The sequence below is a fragment of the Panthera leo genome, chromosome E2 (assembly GCF_018350215.1).
Source record: "Panthera leo isolate Ple1 chromosome E2, P.leo_Ple1_pat1.1, whole genome shotgun sequence".
NCBI classification, from domain to species: domain Eukaryota; kingdom Metazoa; phylum Chordata; class Mammalia; order Carnivora; family Felidae; genus Panthera; species Panthera leo.
Genome location: NC_056693.1, coordinates 53,930,621 through 53,946,761, shown reverse-complemented (window position 1 = coordinate 53,946,761; position 16,141 = coordinate 53,930,621). Strand labels below are relative to the sequence as shown.

Genomic DNA, 16,141 nt, shown 5'->3' with positions numbered 1-16,141 from the left:
ACCACCACATTACTAACATTAATTACCATTATTGTTGCTACTGTAGTACTGTGGCATTATTACGATCTGTCATCGCTGTTCTCATCCTTCGCTGCAATTGCTGCAAATTGTTATTGATTATTGCCACGATCGCCACTGATATTGGGCCGATGGATACTTTGACAGCCGTCCGTGTCCGTTCGTTATCTTACTCTGTGGTTCCAGCCATCCTTAAGTCAGGTGTCATTGTTGCTGTTTCACAGGTGACAGAGAAGCACGGGGAGGTGAAGTCGGGTGTCTCCCAATCTTTTTCATGCTGCCTGTACAGAATGATACTGAGTTTGTGTCAGACCCTCGGGGAAAGGACAAAGCTCTTGCGGTCGGGGGTAACACGGGTCCCCCCACCCCCGGCCATCCCAGGGGCCTAGGGCTCAACATCTTGGCATGCCTGGAATCCATCCCTGGCATCGCTGGGGTCACAGGCCTGGGAAGTTCCGGACTACAGGAGGCAGTCTCTTCTGGCTTTGGGCGTCGGAAGGTTAGCTGGTGCTTCATAGGCCAAGTACGTTCTCCTGGAGCAGAGTTCCCGGGGCCGGCTAACGAGGCTCATGCGTTTCCCTTCAGGTGTTGGAGGAGTCGAAATGCCTCGTTCGGAGCTTCCTGAAATCTGTGCTCGAAGACGTGAACGAGAAAGAATGCCTCATGCTCAAGCAGCTCTGGAGTTCTTCCAAGGGCCTGGATTCCCTGTTCAGCTACCTGCAGGACAAAATTTACGAAGTCTGAGGAGCCCCCGGCCACTCGCCCCCACGCTCGAGGGCACCTGACTTCCAGCTTTGCGCCGTGCCTCGGAGATCGGAGCACAGAGTGTGCTGGCTGAGGGGTCCGTCAAGGTGTCTCTCTCGTGTCCATTTCCTCCTGTCCTTTGGTTGTTGTGCATTGGTTTGATTTTGTATAACAGATGGGAAACTCAGCATACTTGGCCTCCCCCAGGCCCTCCCCCCACCCGTCCTTCCACTGGCTAGAGAGCTATCGAGGGCTATATCTTCCCAGGCCTCTGCCAGTCGGTCCCCACTCGCCGAAATGCACCACCCTGGTCCAGGAAGGGGAAGACCGGTCTCCCCCTTCCTTCTGACTCAGGCTGCGTCTACACAGTGCCTCTGCTTTGGAGACTTGGCTGTATGGCTCTCTCCGGTTAAGTGCAGATCCGGTGACAGGGGACGGTCCATCTTAGGGAATTTCCAGACCGATGAGCGAAAACAGTTGTGTAGAGCCAGCCTCACTGTTCTCTCTGATGCGAATCTGTGTGACTTTTAGGGCTTGGTCTTAAAACCCAGTTGAGCGATTTGCAAACCCAGATGTTGTACGTTTAGGAATGTTTTGTTAAATATATATTTTTAAAACAATGTAAGTGGAAATTCTGATAATTTATGTGTATTATATGTAAAGCTAGTTTTACAAAAACATGAACTACTAGGAAAAATTGTTTTTCTTTAATCAACCTTATTTAATTTATTTATTTTTGTTTATGTATTATGATATCTGTTGTCGACACAGATATTATTTTCATACTGCCCTGGACCAAATCCCATACGAGGTTCATGCCGTTTGGTGCATTCTAGCAATGAACCACGCAGAATTAAAATTCAGAGAGATGTAAGTGAAAGGATCCCTGTGGGTAGAAGGAATAGCTTTGCAGATCCTTGTCACGTAAAATGGTTCTCAGCTGTAATAATTGCATACTTGTTGTTGGGAGAAATTATGGGAGAGTTTTTTTCTTCACTCTGCTGCCTTGAAGGAGATAAAGGGGCCTCCAGCCTGAATGGTACTGAGACAGACCCAGTCCCTAATTTGTGACGTCCCGAAGAGCTGATCGGCCCTGCCTAGGGATTGCATGTTGTCTAGAGGGAGTCTTTTTTCTTTGGGGCAAACGATGGAGCTTAGACTTCAGAGTCCATTTCTTCCGTGTGGACAGCAGTGTCTGGTTCTGGCCGTCCAGGGAGGTGGGGAGCAGCTCCCACTCTGTTGAGCTGTCGGTGGGTCTGAATCATTTACTTACATCAGGGAGAAATAACCAGGGATGAGGTCTCCTGTCCCAGGGTCCCTGGGCTGCATGGGGACCCCAGCATCTGAATTTAGACCATCGGCCCAAAGTCCATGGATCAGCTACAGAGAGGTGGTTAAGACCTTGAGTTTGGTGCGGGATAGAAGGGTGTTCTGCGCGAGACTTAAACCTTCTGTGGGTCAGTTAGATTCTCAGAATGGTGGGATTTTTCCATGTCCGTGACGACCCCTGGGTATTCTCAGAGGCCCCCCGGCTTGCCTCATCTTTTCTTTCCCTCTGTGATCACCCGCCTGTCTCAGCCCTCGTTGGACACAGTGAGTGGAACCGTGAGTGTCGGGCACCGTGGAGGAAGGGGAGGCAGGTTGAAAACAGGGAGGGCCTGCTACAGTTTCCTGTCTCCTTCTGGCCCTTTCTCTTTTAAAGGTGAGCAGATACAATGGGAGGGGATTCACGGCCCCGAGCTTTGTGTTTTAAGAACACGTTGAGCGTCTACACTATGGCTAGAGACATGGTCTTGTAGATGGTGCGTGTGGAGTTCATCTGGACGCGATCCTTACAATGGCCATGGTTCCCTCTATAGACAGCCTCTCTCCTTTTGAGTTGCCCATGACCTCAGGAGGGTCAGGGAAGAGGAAGCCTCTTGCCTTCCCCTCCCTTCTTCTCCTGTCTCTGCTTGGTCCCCGTGGGATCCTGCAGGAACCACAGACCTAGGCCATAAGGGATTACTCTAGGGAAACAGCCGCTTTTGCCCAGATGCCTGCTGTCCCATCTCCACTTGGGTCTGTCTCTTCCTCTGGGAAACCAAATGTATGCTTTCCCCAAGCCCCTGGACAGACATCGTTCCCGTGTGTTGTGCGGATAATCTCTTCACCACTGCTAAATCCTCTGAAGAAAGAGCCCCGTGCTTTCTGTGTACTTTCTGGGGGCAGATGGGTTTCTGTCTATAGAAGCAGTGTCTGGATGCTTGTTAGGGTTGGCAGAGGATGTTTGGAAGTTCCTTTGGATCAATGTCCACCTCTCTCTCTGCTGAAAGAACATGAAATCCTGTAGCTTTGGACATATCACAGATCCAAACTTCTGAACGTTTGAAAGATCTCTGATGATAAGGAAAGAATATGAAACCGTTACTCAGGTAGATTTCCTGGCCGTCAGTTTGTCGGTTCTGGGTACCACAGGAGGTGTCTTAAAAGACGGTCTGTGTTTTGGTTGTTTCTATACAGTCTATTCGAGGAGGATGTTCTACCAATTGGGCAGAAGTAGGTTAAATCTGTTTGCTGTGGGGTAGACCGCATGGCTGAATTCTCCACTTTCTGGATGGTTGTTTTGATACTATGAAGATGAAATCGAGGTAACTTTTAGCAATTTGACCTGGGATGGAAAATGCCAGAGCTGTGGATGTGTCAGGGTTTATCCTAACAGCTTTCTCGAGATGGAGCGGGGGGGGGGGGGGGGGGGGGGGGGGGCTCGGGCTCTCACTTCTTATCTTCGGTCACAGAGCCCTCTCTCCACCCATAGCACCCTTTCTCCCCTCTCTGAACCCTGTTTTACCTCCACACCACCCTGTCTGTCCCTTTCCAGAGCCAGGGCAGGTCTCTGAGGAATTGTGCCTGGTCTTGGCAGACCTAACCCAGAATGACCTTTGGGGTTGGAAGAACAGATACGGGTGGGAAGTTAGTTGAGAGTACTTCTTCAGTCAAGGAACCTTCTAGGCAACCCACTCTTTGCCATCCTGTCAGCCATGCGTTAGAACTCCCTTCCCTTCTCTGCTCCAACCCCTGGTGGTCAGCACCCAGCGTCTTGTGGTGGAACTGCCAGACTTAGTTCCGGTTCCAAGAGGACTTTGTGCAGAACTTTGCCAAGTTGGTCAGAGCTCCCCACCATTCAGAAACCACACTCTAGTGCCCTTGTGCCCAACATTCCCCTTCCTGCGTTCAAGTAATGTCTGTGGGCAAAAACTGTCAAGAACTACCCTCTAAGAATGAAATTGGGTAGCTTTGAGAAGGCAGCAGAGAATTGATTTAAAATGTTATTCTTGTTCACTGCAGACTAAACTAGGAAGTGTTCTCTCTGAAGCATGACAATAGGTTTTTTTTCCGTATGAAGTTCGGTATGAGGATGGGAAAGTAGTCATCAAAATGGACCCTGATCAGTACAACTGTAGCTCCAAATATCCACGTTTAAAAATAGCCTTGACTGAATGCTGAATGGCGTTTCCCATTAATTGTTGGTTTAGAAAATTTTGTAAACTTTTTTTAATTTGAAATTGAGTCACATTCATGCAGTTTTCCAATCTAGTTTCTGTGGAAAACAATTTTTTAAGAGAAACAAAGAGAAACGTCTTCAAATCTTCCTAAGTGAATATTTAAAATGCAGAATCGCTTCTCTTCTGTGTTTCTGGATTCAGACACTTAGATCTGTTGTACATATTAGTTTAGACACTCTCACTAATATACACAGTATTTAAGACTCTAAATGAGATTTCTTAAGTATTTTATTTTATTCTCTGTAAATGGTTTTGTATAATCTTTAAAAATCTACACTTTGCCTTTGTAGATATTTAAGGGAAACCATTTGGGGGTTGTCTTGCATGTATATTTTTGTTGTAGATAAGTGTTGCTCAGTTATTTCTGCAAATTTTGGTTGAAATGCTTACAGACTTTAATACAGTATCTATTTTCAGAATATAAACTTTTATATTTCTGTGATAAGTTAGGATATGCGTTTTAGGCAATCTTTTCCATTAATATCACTTGTTCTTTCAAAAAATAGCATACTGGTTTGTTGCCAATGGTTTCATTTCGTTTTCTCATTAGAATCTACTGCTCTCGTGTTGTCAGAGAGCAGGTTTAATCTTCTTTTTCTCAAAGCAGTTGAGTTTGAAGCATCATTTGAAAATGTATTGAATTTGTGGATAAGCCTTACCATTAGGATCAGTAAATTTGCCAACCTTTGCAACTACATATGTAGTTTAGGACCTCCCCGTAAAGTCTCACTGTGTGGCAGTTGATGGAGTCTGTGAACAGAGCCTTAAGCTTGTTGCAAAAAAAATAAAAATAAAAATAAGGGTAATACGGGTTGTTTCTTCCAAGCAACGTAAGCCATGTTGATGGACTCAGTGCAGTCTGTAAGTCATGGCTAATCCGAAGAGTTTGGTTGAGCTGATGGCAGCAGGGGCCAGATAGGCACCTTGGTGATTTATCTTTCACCATACGAATGGACCGAGGACAGGTTTTCCGGAGCCACCTTCGTACTATTCACGTGGTTTAGACATGGTCACAGGGAGGGCTTGCTGGTCTATCATTTGTTCTGAACAAATGGCATTTCCTGCTCTTGACCTTGGCGGTTGACCCCGGGTCCCTTGTGGTTGACCTGGAACCATCCAGCCTGGCTGAGGTCAGCACTCCTTGAGAGGTGTTAACAAAGTTTACATGTGAGTCTTACTGTGTAGACAATCTGAAGTCAATTTCAGTTACGTAATCAGCATTCCCATGTGCCCTGAGTGTCTTATCGATGAACTGTGCGTGTTAAGCCATACTAAACCTGAGTTTAGCAGGGCAAAGGCAAACTAGATGAAGAACATCACATCAGCTGAGTCCTTTCACCAGGGGCCGTTTTAATGGAGTCGAAGTCGCGGAGCTCATCGGTGGTGCATCTGCTGTGTCCGAGACCTAAGTCCGTCTGGAATTTGGACTTAAATTTTTGCAAAAACTTACGATTCCTTTCAGTTGGCTGCACTTCCGTAGCTACCAACTGATTCTCCTTACGAAGGCTTTACAGGTGACTCGAGACCAGAGCTGTTGTATGGCTGAAGTCAAGTTATTGTGTTTAGCTCTAGTGAGCGTTCACACAGTCTACCATCAGGGTGGAGATTTGCTTCCAGTGTTTGCAGTGTGTGAGGCAGTCAGAAGAACTGACGTCTGATCTTAAGCCTCAGCTCTGGTGTCTCCCTGGGTTAACCATGCCTCATTGGCCCAGCACCTGGCCTGACGCTGGAGCTCATTCAGGGGGCTCCGGGAAGTCTGGAGGGTGTAGAACGTTCCATCTGGTATTAAATTTGTCCCTGTGCCATGAGTCCCAGCTGGAAGTCATTTTGCTGATGTCCACATTGACAGGATTGTGAAAATATTGCCTTTCATAAAACCAAGGACCAAAGAATTCCATTATTCCAACAAAACCCGAGTTTCGTAGACTGTGGGCACATCCAGACAGAGGTGTGCGTGCTTTATGGCACAGAGAAGCTGCTCGCTTCCGCCAGCCTGGCTGGCCGTGCAGAGGGATTTATCACCTTGAGAAGGCTCTGGAAGATGAGTTTCTCAGATTGAAACTTGCTATCTCAGGTGGGTGTTTCTGCTGTGCAGTCCCAGCCTTTATCCATATCATGGAAGGTGGAGGTCTGGCATTCTTCCAGATGACCTGACCAGTGTAGATTGTTCCATCTGAATGGGAACCTCCAGTGTGAGTTTTAAAAAATGTGTCTACACTGTGCAACATCCCACAGTTGCTAAATTTCCACCTCCTTTTGTTCTTCATTGACCCATTCCAATGTCCTGTTTGGCATGAGAAGAATTTCCCTCAATTCTCACACCAAGGGATGCCCCATTTCTCATTCATGATGAAATCACCGATCCATTAACTGGTTGAGAAATGATCGACACTGACGAAGGGACATTCTAGTGGTAAGGCTTATTACCAAACTTCTGATAATGAAGCAGGCTACCAAAAACTTATCCAGCCCACCCTAAGAGTGTTTGGATTTGATCATGGGTGTAGCACACACACCAAAATCCAAGGAGACCTTTGCAAATTAGGCTACTTGTTTTATTTTGCCAGGTTGTCATGGGAGAGTCTTTAACTAGTTCTGAATATTTGTAAGTATGAGTACTTCATAGAATTATAAAGCAGGTACAGCTGACCCTTTCTCACTGCGTTGTAAATATTTCCCGAGACTGGGTGCAGTCCTGAGGGATAATAATCTTCTGACTTATCAAATGCTGACTGTCTAGAGCAAATTGTACACTCTCTTTGTGAATGGTCCTGTAACGTGTATGAACACATTTCTGGGTGCCTTAGAAGTTGTATTTTTCATGTGTGCTAATATGCAGTATTTATACATTGTGAGAAGCTGCTTTGAATAAAAAGGTTGAAACTTCGTCAGCATTTGCTTGTGTGCATGAAACTCACAAACCTGTGGTTTCTGAACAGGGAAGTTTCTGGGCTCCCAGGGGGTTGAAACCCCTGATACTTCGAGGTTGTGTCTGGGTTCCCGGCTTGAGGCTTCAATGATCCAGGCTGGTAGCTACTGGGCAGCAATAGCTTGACACTAGAGGACTGTAGAATGGGGGTGGGGGAGGGATTATCTTTCATGGGGGGTTGATAGGAGTATTCATCCCTTCCCTGGTATGCGTGGAAGGTTACTTGCACAGGGCTGCCTCCTCACCAAAGACGACCCCCATAGAGCTTGATCTTGCACAACCCTAGCCGCCATATGTGGCTGGCGACAATTTTTGTCACCGTGGAATTATGTAAAATCCTTCCATGCGCGTGATCTTGTTGCTTCGATCATCGCCACGTGGCTCTTATGAGATGCACGCTGGGGGGGGGGGGGTGCCAGGCCTCCAAGGCCTGGCCCCAGCGACATCCCAGGGGCTGCGGGAGAGGAAGAAGGAGTTTTTCCAGGGATCTTGGCCAACAGGGGATCCTGGGAAAGGGATTCGCCCAAGGTCAAGGTCTAACCGCCCGTCTGTCCAGCAGCAGTGTTGAGCCTCCTGCTCTGTCTCGGGTGCCACATTGGTGCCGGAAGGCAGGGATTACTCAGTCCCTGTCACACAGGAGCTTGGGGTCTAGGAACGTTGGAAAAGTGGGTCATCTTGCCACGATCCTCAAACTCTCCACGATGCAGTAATGGAGAGGACGCCTTCCCGTCCGATTGTGAGTGCCCTCAGAGCGGAGAAGATGGTGTACCACCGATCGCTCTTTTTCCCTCGGGCCATCTGTCGGTCCACGTGGGCCAGCCAGCCTTGGCTGGAGCCCAGGATCTTCCCTCAGCTGGCCATCCTGCCCTTTTTCTTTCCGTTGTTTTTGGTGTCCTCATCATTGTCTTTGTTGTTGCTCTATGTGCCTCTTTGCCCTTTCTGCAAGGTCCTGACTCCATCCTGAGTGGTCAAGATCACGCCTGGAAAGCCCTTGTCTTCTAACTGCCTCTAGTCTTTCCAGCAGTCTGGACGAGGCCTTTCGATGTCCCGAGTGTGACGTCTATAAGACAAACCTTGTGCCATTGGCTTCCTCTCACAGCCGAACTCTGATGGGACCTTCCTGCTCAAAAACCCTTTCACCAAATAGCTGAGGAAACAAAGAACAGAGAGGGGCCGGGACTCACATGTGGTCAATTAAACGACTCACCGGTGTAGTGAATAAGCAGGAATGGAGTGTAACCCCCCAAAGCAACTTTCTTTCTTTTCCCCACGTCCCCTCTAAGTCTGGTTCGTGGGATACCCCTGATCCTAGATGAAAACACAAACAGGCTGCGGGGACTTTCTGGTAAATCACAGTTCCCTAAAGTCACAAACACGGTCTCAATTCAATAATTACGGGGGCGGGAGGGATAGGCAAAATAGGGGAAGGAGAGTAAGAGGTACAAAGTTCCAGTTACAAAAGAGATAATTCACAGGAATGAGAAGAACACCATAGGGAATGTGATCAATAGTATTGTGATAACTTTGTGTGGTGACAGTTACTACACTTATTGTGGTGAGAATTGTGTAATGTACCGAATTGTTGAATCATTATGTTATACACCCGAAACTAATCAAATATCATATGTCAACTATTCTTGAATTAAAAAAATAGCTGATTACAAAGTGGCCATGTTCCGTTTAAGAATCAAGGTTGTCGATGTTGTTCAAGGTTAAGGCTTCACTTTAGCTGAGCCTCACTGCCTTTACTGGTTGTGTTAGGGGAGAGCAGGGAAGAGGTGACAGGGACCAAACTGTGCTGTTGCCTGATGGGGTTTTTGTTCCGTGGGCCTCACAGGTATTTATACCTGACTCACTCTCTCAGGGAACTTGTATGGGTTTCTGGACAACCTCCTTCAGTTGATGGTGGCCAGTCTCTTAAAATTGCCGAATGAACCCTATATGATCAGCCTTCAGTCTCTCTCCAGCCCCCCAGGAATCTAGTTCTACAGCCGGTTCCCAGATGAAGTCTTTTGGCCCCTTGAGGGCAAGACAATCCCCAAGGCAGCTCTTTGCCATGCCTGGGTCACATGTGGCTCGTGGAAACCTCAGGCACTTTCTATGCAAGCAGATGCTAACTCCTGAACATCAGCGACTGCCTCACTGGTGGAGTAGCTGGTCAGCCTAGGTCTCTTGTCACAGAATTTCACAGACATGTGTCGGATGTCAATCCACTGCATCCCCTAAGTTTTAGGGGGTGCATATAAAAGCACCCCATTCTGAAGCCCCATTCCCCTTTGATTTCAGACAAAAAGGGAGGCCTCCTCATTTACTTTCCAGGTGTGTGCGTGCCATGGTGGGTGGAATTTCCAAAGAAATTCTTATAAAACCCTTCTTAATAAATGTTAGATGTGTTGCCCCTAGAAACTACTCAGGATCTTATAAGTGGTGAGTTCAACATGTTGCTGAGTGTGGGAGGCACATGCTGTAGGGCCTTGTGGGTCGTGGTAAAGACTCAACTTACCCCGTAAGTGAGGATGGGAGCCCCAGGAGGATCTGGAAGGGAGTGGCCTGGACCGACTTGTGATGTAACAGATTCGCCCTATGACGATAGGCAAAAGTGGGGTGAGGGCAAGGAAGCCGGAAGGAGACTTGCAATTGTCCATCTGCCTGTGATGAAGGCTTGAATCAGAGGTGGGGCGTTTGAGGTGCTGAGAAGGAGTGAGGTCCCGAGCTTGTTTTGAAGGCAGACCAAGATCTGGTTGTGGAGTCAGGGAGAGAGAGGAGTCAAGGGTGAACCTGGGACTGGGGACATGAGCAGCTGAAAGCTGGAATTGCCCCTAACTGAGGCAGGTAGAGCTCTGGGCTTTGGGAGAGCAGGTCTGAGTGGGGGGTACCAGGAGCTCTGCCAAGACCTGGTGTCACATGCACAGGTGTTTGACCTTGCTCTGTCTTTGGGGATCACACCTGTGTCTGCCTCACGGGGATTTTTTTTTTTTAATGATTAAATGACATTTACACACACATATTTGTATTATATATGAGATTTTATATATATAAGATGTATTAAAATATATAAATGACAAAATTGGATTGTATATATAATATTTAAAACAGTTGTTGGCATATATCCTTTTTAATGATTATATCAGATTTGCATAACGAGATTTGTATATGTATAAATGAAATTATATACATAGTATTTAAAGTACTTGATAACATATAGTCACTAATGGTTAAATGAGATTCTTACATATAAGCAAGATTTTATATATATAAGATTTATATAAATGAAATTATATGCAAATATCATTATATATAATTTTTAGAACAGCTGGCAGATAGTCACAAATGATTTAATGTGATTTACATATATGTGATGTTTTACATATATAAGATTTACATAAATATATGGAAGATATAAATGAGCTTATATACATACATAAATGAGATTTTACCTAAATATAAAATGTTCTGAAAATTTGTTGGTACATAACCACTCTGTAGTGATGAAATGAGCTTTATGTGTATGCATGAGATTATGTATGTATTAGATTTATTTAAAATATGAGGTTGGGGGGGCACCTGGGTGGCTCAGTCGGTTAAGCGACAGACTCTTGGTTTCAGCTCAGGTCATGATCTCGTGGTTCATGAGTTCGAGCCCCGCGTTGGACTCTGTGCTGGCAGCGTGGAGCCTGCTTGGGATTCTATCTCCCTCTCTCTTTGCTCCTCCTGTGGTCTTTCTCTCTCTCAAAATAAATAGATAAAAAAAAAAATATGAGACTAGATAGATAGATACCTACGTAATACCCCCTCCCATATCTTCAGGACCACTGTTGGCCCACCATTGCTGCTTAATCGATAGTAGCCATATTGGTACTTATTCTGGCAACTGCCGTGGGCAGAGGCTGGGGACGCCAGTCAGGGAGCTCAGGGCAGATGTGTTCTGGTGCGAGTATATGCAGGCTCGGGCCCAGGAGAAAGTTGGGCAGGATGGGTCAAGTCCTTCTGGTTTCTCACATGAGGACTTGTTTCTGATGGTAGCCAAATGGAGTGTTGCCCCCAGAGAAGCTCCCTGGCTCTGACACCCTGGCATGTCCTCCTCCTTTGCTGGTCCTTGCTGGCCCCTGTGTCCCCATCTGCACGTGGGGCTCGCACTGCCTTTCCTGGGGTGGTCGCAAGGATTAAATAGGAGCTGCGTGAGACCCGGCGCACCTTGCCTCAAGGGTTCCGTAGAGCAGCCCCATCAGAAGCCCTCAGAAGCCCTGGGTTCTGAGGTGTCCAGGGAGACATGTACCTCTCCATCCTCCAGGTCCTTTCCTGGAAATGCAGACGTGGCGGCACCAGACCAGAGATGGACCGGGAGCCTTCCTAAGCTGTGGTGTGAATGAGTGTCCTTCAGGCACGGAGCCAAGCGGGGAAGTCGGCATCCGGGAGGGGATGAGCCCAATCAGGGCACCACGTTGGAGTGGCTGGCCTAGGGCCGGCACCCAGTGACAGAGTGGACAGCAGGGACAAGAGCCACTGTGGGAGGTTCAGGATGGAGGGGAGGAGGAGGACTCGGTGCTCTCTCATAGGATGACTGCCACCTTGCCCAAGGCTGGGGAGGGCGCCAGGTGGGTGTGAAGTGCCATTGTGTGTATGAATCAACAATTCCGCCTCCAGGACCGTGTCAATTCCTAAGAAACGTGGGGAGATTTTGCTGAGAAGCAACTGCCGAAATCAAAGACCAGAACGTTAGAGATGCGTAGGCCGTAGTGGAAAGAGCGTGATTTGAAGTCACGCAATCTTGAGATTGAAATCTCTCATTTGGTTTCAGTGTATGACACAGTCTTGATTTCCTAATCTGTACAATGGACACCGTAGTTCCTACTACAGGTTATCATGAGGCTTATGTGAGCTGGAGGCAGAAGGTGCCTGGAAGAGAGGAGCAGGTGCGTCCCCTAACTGCTGATTCCCTGACATTCACCTTCTCCCCTTTCCCATAAAAGCAATGGAAACCTGGCTGAAGAGTGAGGGAGGGCAGGAAGGGGCCACCTGGGAGGCAGAGAGGGTCCCTGGGAGACTGTCATCAGAGAAGACATCCAAGCTGTGTAATTCGAGAAGTGCCAGGAGACCCCTCCCACATGGAAAATCCCCCAGCCAGATGGTGACTTGGGGGTTGTAACTTAACACCTCCCGGATTAAGGGCTTTAAAAATGATCTGTGACCGGAGGAGGGTTGGGGTCTGCAGGTTCGGCCCCGTGTGCAGAGGAAAACACGTGCACGCGCTCCTTGAGCACTGAGGGCCGTGCCTGTTGGGTGACGGTGGGGACGCTGGTCCTTGGAGTTTCCACCTATTGTTGAACACAGAGCCCTGGGCTTTGCCAGGACAGCTGGCAAAGGAGGTGTCTCGAGGAGACAGGGGACCTGATGGGTTCTAGCCTCAAGACACACTCGGTGTCCCAGGGTGCCACCTACGCAGCCACACTTGTTCACATTCACTTCCAAAGAGAGGTGTGTGAGCTGCTCTCATAGCCACTTGGAGGGTAACAAGCATTTATTGATAATGAAGAGAAAATGCAGACGTTGTTGGCCAATTCCTAGAGGAATAGATCTGTGCTTGATGATTTTTTTTTTTTTTTTTTGAAGTCCTACGATTCTGTCTTTACAATGGTGTCTACACTTGGCCATATTCCCTGTTTGATGGTGGAGTTTCTCTCCCCCTTCTCCTCCTCCCAGAGCCTTAGCTGTGCATTCTGCCTCAAAGCAACAGCCCCAGGGCGGCAGGAAGGGCATGCCATCCGGGATCAAATAGAGCTAGGTTCAGATTCTACCTCAGGCACCATGTGGAGTCATGTGATGGATGACACAACTTCTCTTGGCTTCAGATACTTCTAGGTCTTGTTAAGGATTCAGAAGTAGCACGCAGACTCACTGTTGGATAACACGCACCATGTGAGGTTAGCTCCTTATTTATAAGGTATAGCAGGAACTCCAACTCACTTATTTGTCTATTTGTCTTGTCATGCTGAAATAATTTCAGACTCACATAAAGGTTGCAAAAATGGTACCCCCCCCATCTCACCCACCCTTCACCTCGATCCCCCAAGTGATAACATCTTCTATAAGCATGGCACAGTTATAAAATTCAGGATATTAATGTTAATAACAATATTATGAACTGATGATTTAGATTTTACCGTGTGTCCCATGAATGTCCTTTTTCTGGTCCAGAATCCAGTCCGGGATCGCACATCATCTTTACTTGTCCTTAGTCTCCTTCTAATCTGGAACCATTCCTTCACCTTCCCGAGATTTTCCTGCCCTTGACAAATTGAAGAGAGTATAACAGGCTTATTATATTTTGTAGGGTGCCCCTAGATTTGGGGTTGTCTCATCTTTCCCTGTTCCGAATTTCAGGCTATGCATTTTGGCAAGAAAATCACAGGAGTGATGTTATGTCTTTCCCAGAGCCTCATATCCAGAGGCACACTGCCTACTCGTTTCCGCACTAGTGATGCCGACTTGATCCATTTGGGTTTAGATTTCAAGGCTTCTTTTCTTCCTGTTGCTCCATGTAACCCACATTCTGATTTCTGTCCATTGAGCTCAAACTGTCAGAAGCGATATTGCTGTCAAAGCAGTGGAAAATTATATTAAATGCTATTACAACTCTAGATGTTGCCTTCACACTGTGAGTTTACTTGAGGGGAAACACCAGTTCTGAATTTCCAGTGTTTTTGTATCTTACACAGAGAAAAACCCAAGATGAAGTTCATTGAGTGAATAAATAAATAAAATAATGAACAAATGAATGAATGAGATTCTCAGTTCAGTTTCCTCCTTGAGGGCAGGAAAATATACCTTATTTATCCCTTTATCTTCTGTAAAAAGTAGGTACTCAATTCAATGTGAGTAAATAAAACTTAATCCTCTGGTGGATATTTCCTTACTTAGGGGAGGAAGGAAAAAATGGCTGTTTTATCTAAACAAAAAATTTTTTGCAGCCCTTCCTTTTTCTTTTCTAAATAAAGGTGTTTCTACTTTGATCCGGAGTGTGTAAAAATAAATGATTTTCTCTTTTTGGTTATTCCTGGTGTTTTTGGCAGATGGAGACCAAGACTATTTGGTTTAAGAAGGCTGCTTAATGATCTGGGGCTGTGGTAGGCAGAGTTCTGAGTTGGCCTCAAAATTCCCACCCCGTGATGGTCATGCCTTGGCTTTCAGTGTGGGTGGGCCTGCCCCAGTCAGGTGAACATTTATGGGACTAGAGGTCAGAGATGGAAAACTGAGATATTCAGAGCTGAAGCAGATTTTCTCCTGTTGGCCTAGAAGGACCAGATGGAGAAAATCCCGTGGCAGCGAATGGCGGGAGGTCTCTAGGAGCTGAGATCAACCACCAGTCAATGGCTCTCAGCAGGAAAACAAGGACCTCGGTCTTACCGGCACAAAGTGCTAAGTTCTGCCAACACCCTGGATAAGACTGGAAGAGGACTCGAGCCTCAGGTGAGACCCAAGCCCCACGGACACCTTGATTTCAGCCTCATGAGACCCTGAGCCAAGAGCGCCGCTGCGCTGGGCCCAAACTCCCGACCCAAGGAAAAGGCGATGTGACAAGTTTGTGTCGCTGAGTTTGTGGTAATTTGTTATACGACAGTAGTGGTGCCTTTTCCAGAGTGTCACAGAGTTGGAATCATACAGTGCGTAGCCTTTTCAGATGGCTTATTTCCCTCAGCCGCATTCATTTGCTTCCTTCACGTTTTCTCTGTGACTTGGCAGCTAAAGTAAAAGCTTGGATTGTGAGTAACCTGTTCTGCGAGTGTTCCCGCAAGACGAGCAAACGTTTCTAATCCATGTTAACTTGATAAACGAGCCGTGTCCCACAATATGAGTCATACGGGTCGCCAAACGTCACATGATCTCAACCAAGCCAATGGTTCTTCTCTTTCTCTCTCTCTGCGGGATTGTGGGTGATCGTCTCCTGTGCTCGGATGCTTGGTATCGGGCCACGGTGTTTGGCAGAAATCGTTGATTTTTCAGAGCATTGGAAGGTGCCCCCAGCTGGCACCAGTGTGTTTTTTGTCACTTCAAAGCACCTATGGACCGTCCTTTCCTTTTCATACAAGACTGAGCTTAGGAATGCTTTGCTTCATTCTAGGTCAGGCTGCCTGCAGATACAGACCCTTTCTTCTGCTGCTTTTTTGCCAGTTACATTAAATACAGTATACGACAAGAGTTTATTAATACCGTACCATAGTCACATCCTTGCGAGCGTATACAAGGGCCCCCATGCAGAAAAAGATTCCACTGAGCCAACAGATAGCCGTGACTGCATTAGTGATAGTGAAAACCGTCCTCCTCAATAACCCTCCTCTCTCTTGTCCCCCCTACACCAGCCACAAAGGTTTTCAAAGGTAAGTGTAGGCTAATTAGTTCATTTTTCTTTATATTATGCATTTTCTTTACTATTTTGTATCCTCTTACAGTATTGCAATCATTTTTATATGAATACTTCTGGGTTGTGGAACGAATCATCTGAGTTTCCATTATTTCTTACGGGGAAATTCGCTTTGATATCCAAGTGCTTTGGATTACAAGCGTGTTTCCGGAACGGATTATGCTCACAAACCAAGGCTTTACTGTAATCTCTTTTCATTGCTCAGTAACAAGTAATACTCCCTTGTTTGGCTGTACCGTAGTTTGTTTATCCATTCGCCTACTGAAGGAAGGACATCTTGGTTGTTTCCAAGTTTCAGCAGTTAGGAATAAAGCTGCTGTAAGCATTGATGTGCAGGGGTTTGTGTAGACATGTTTTCCACTCACTTGAGTAAAGGTCAGAGTGCAGTTGCTGAATAGCATAGTAGGACTATGTTCGGGTTTGTGAGAAACCGTCAAGCTTGTCTTCCAAAGCGGCTGTATCATTTTGCATTCCCACAACAGTGAACGA

General features: G+C 46.7%; 1 protein-coding gene across 1 annotated transcript in view; it reads left to right on the top strand.

The window, feature by feature from the left end:
• CDYL2 (chromodomain Y like 2) overlaps nucleotides 1–3,452 on the top strand; it is a 164,871-nt gene extending 161,419 nt beyond the window's left edge. Inside the window, exon 7 of the mRNA XM_042918468.1 lies at nucleotides 604–3,452. Within this exon, the coding sequence (XP_042774402.1) occupies nucleotides 604–762 (159 nt within the window). The 3' untranslated portion in view covers nucleotides 763–3,452. The remainder of the gene's footprint in view (nucleotides 1–603) is intronic.
• The last annotated feature ends 12,689 nt before the right edge of the window (nucleotides 3,453–16,141 follow it).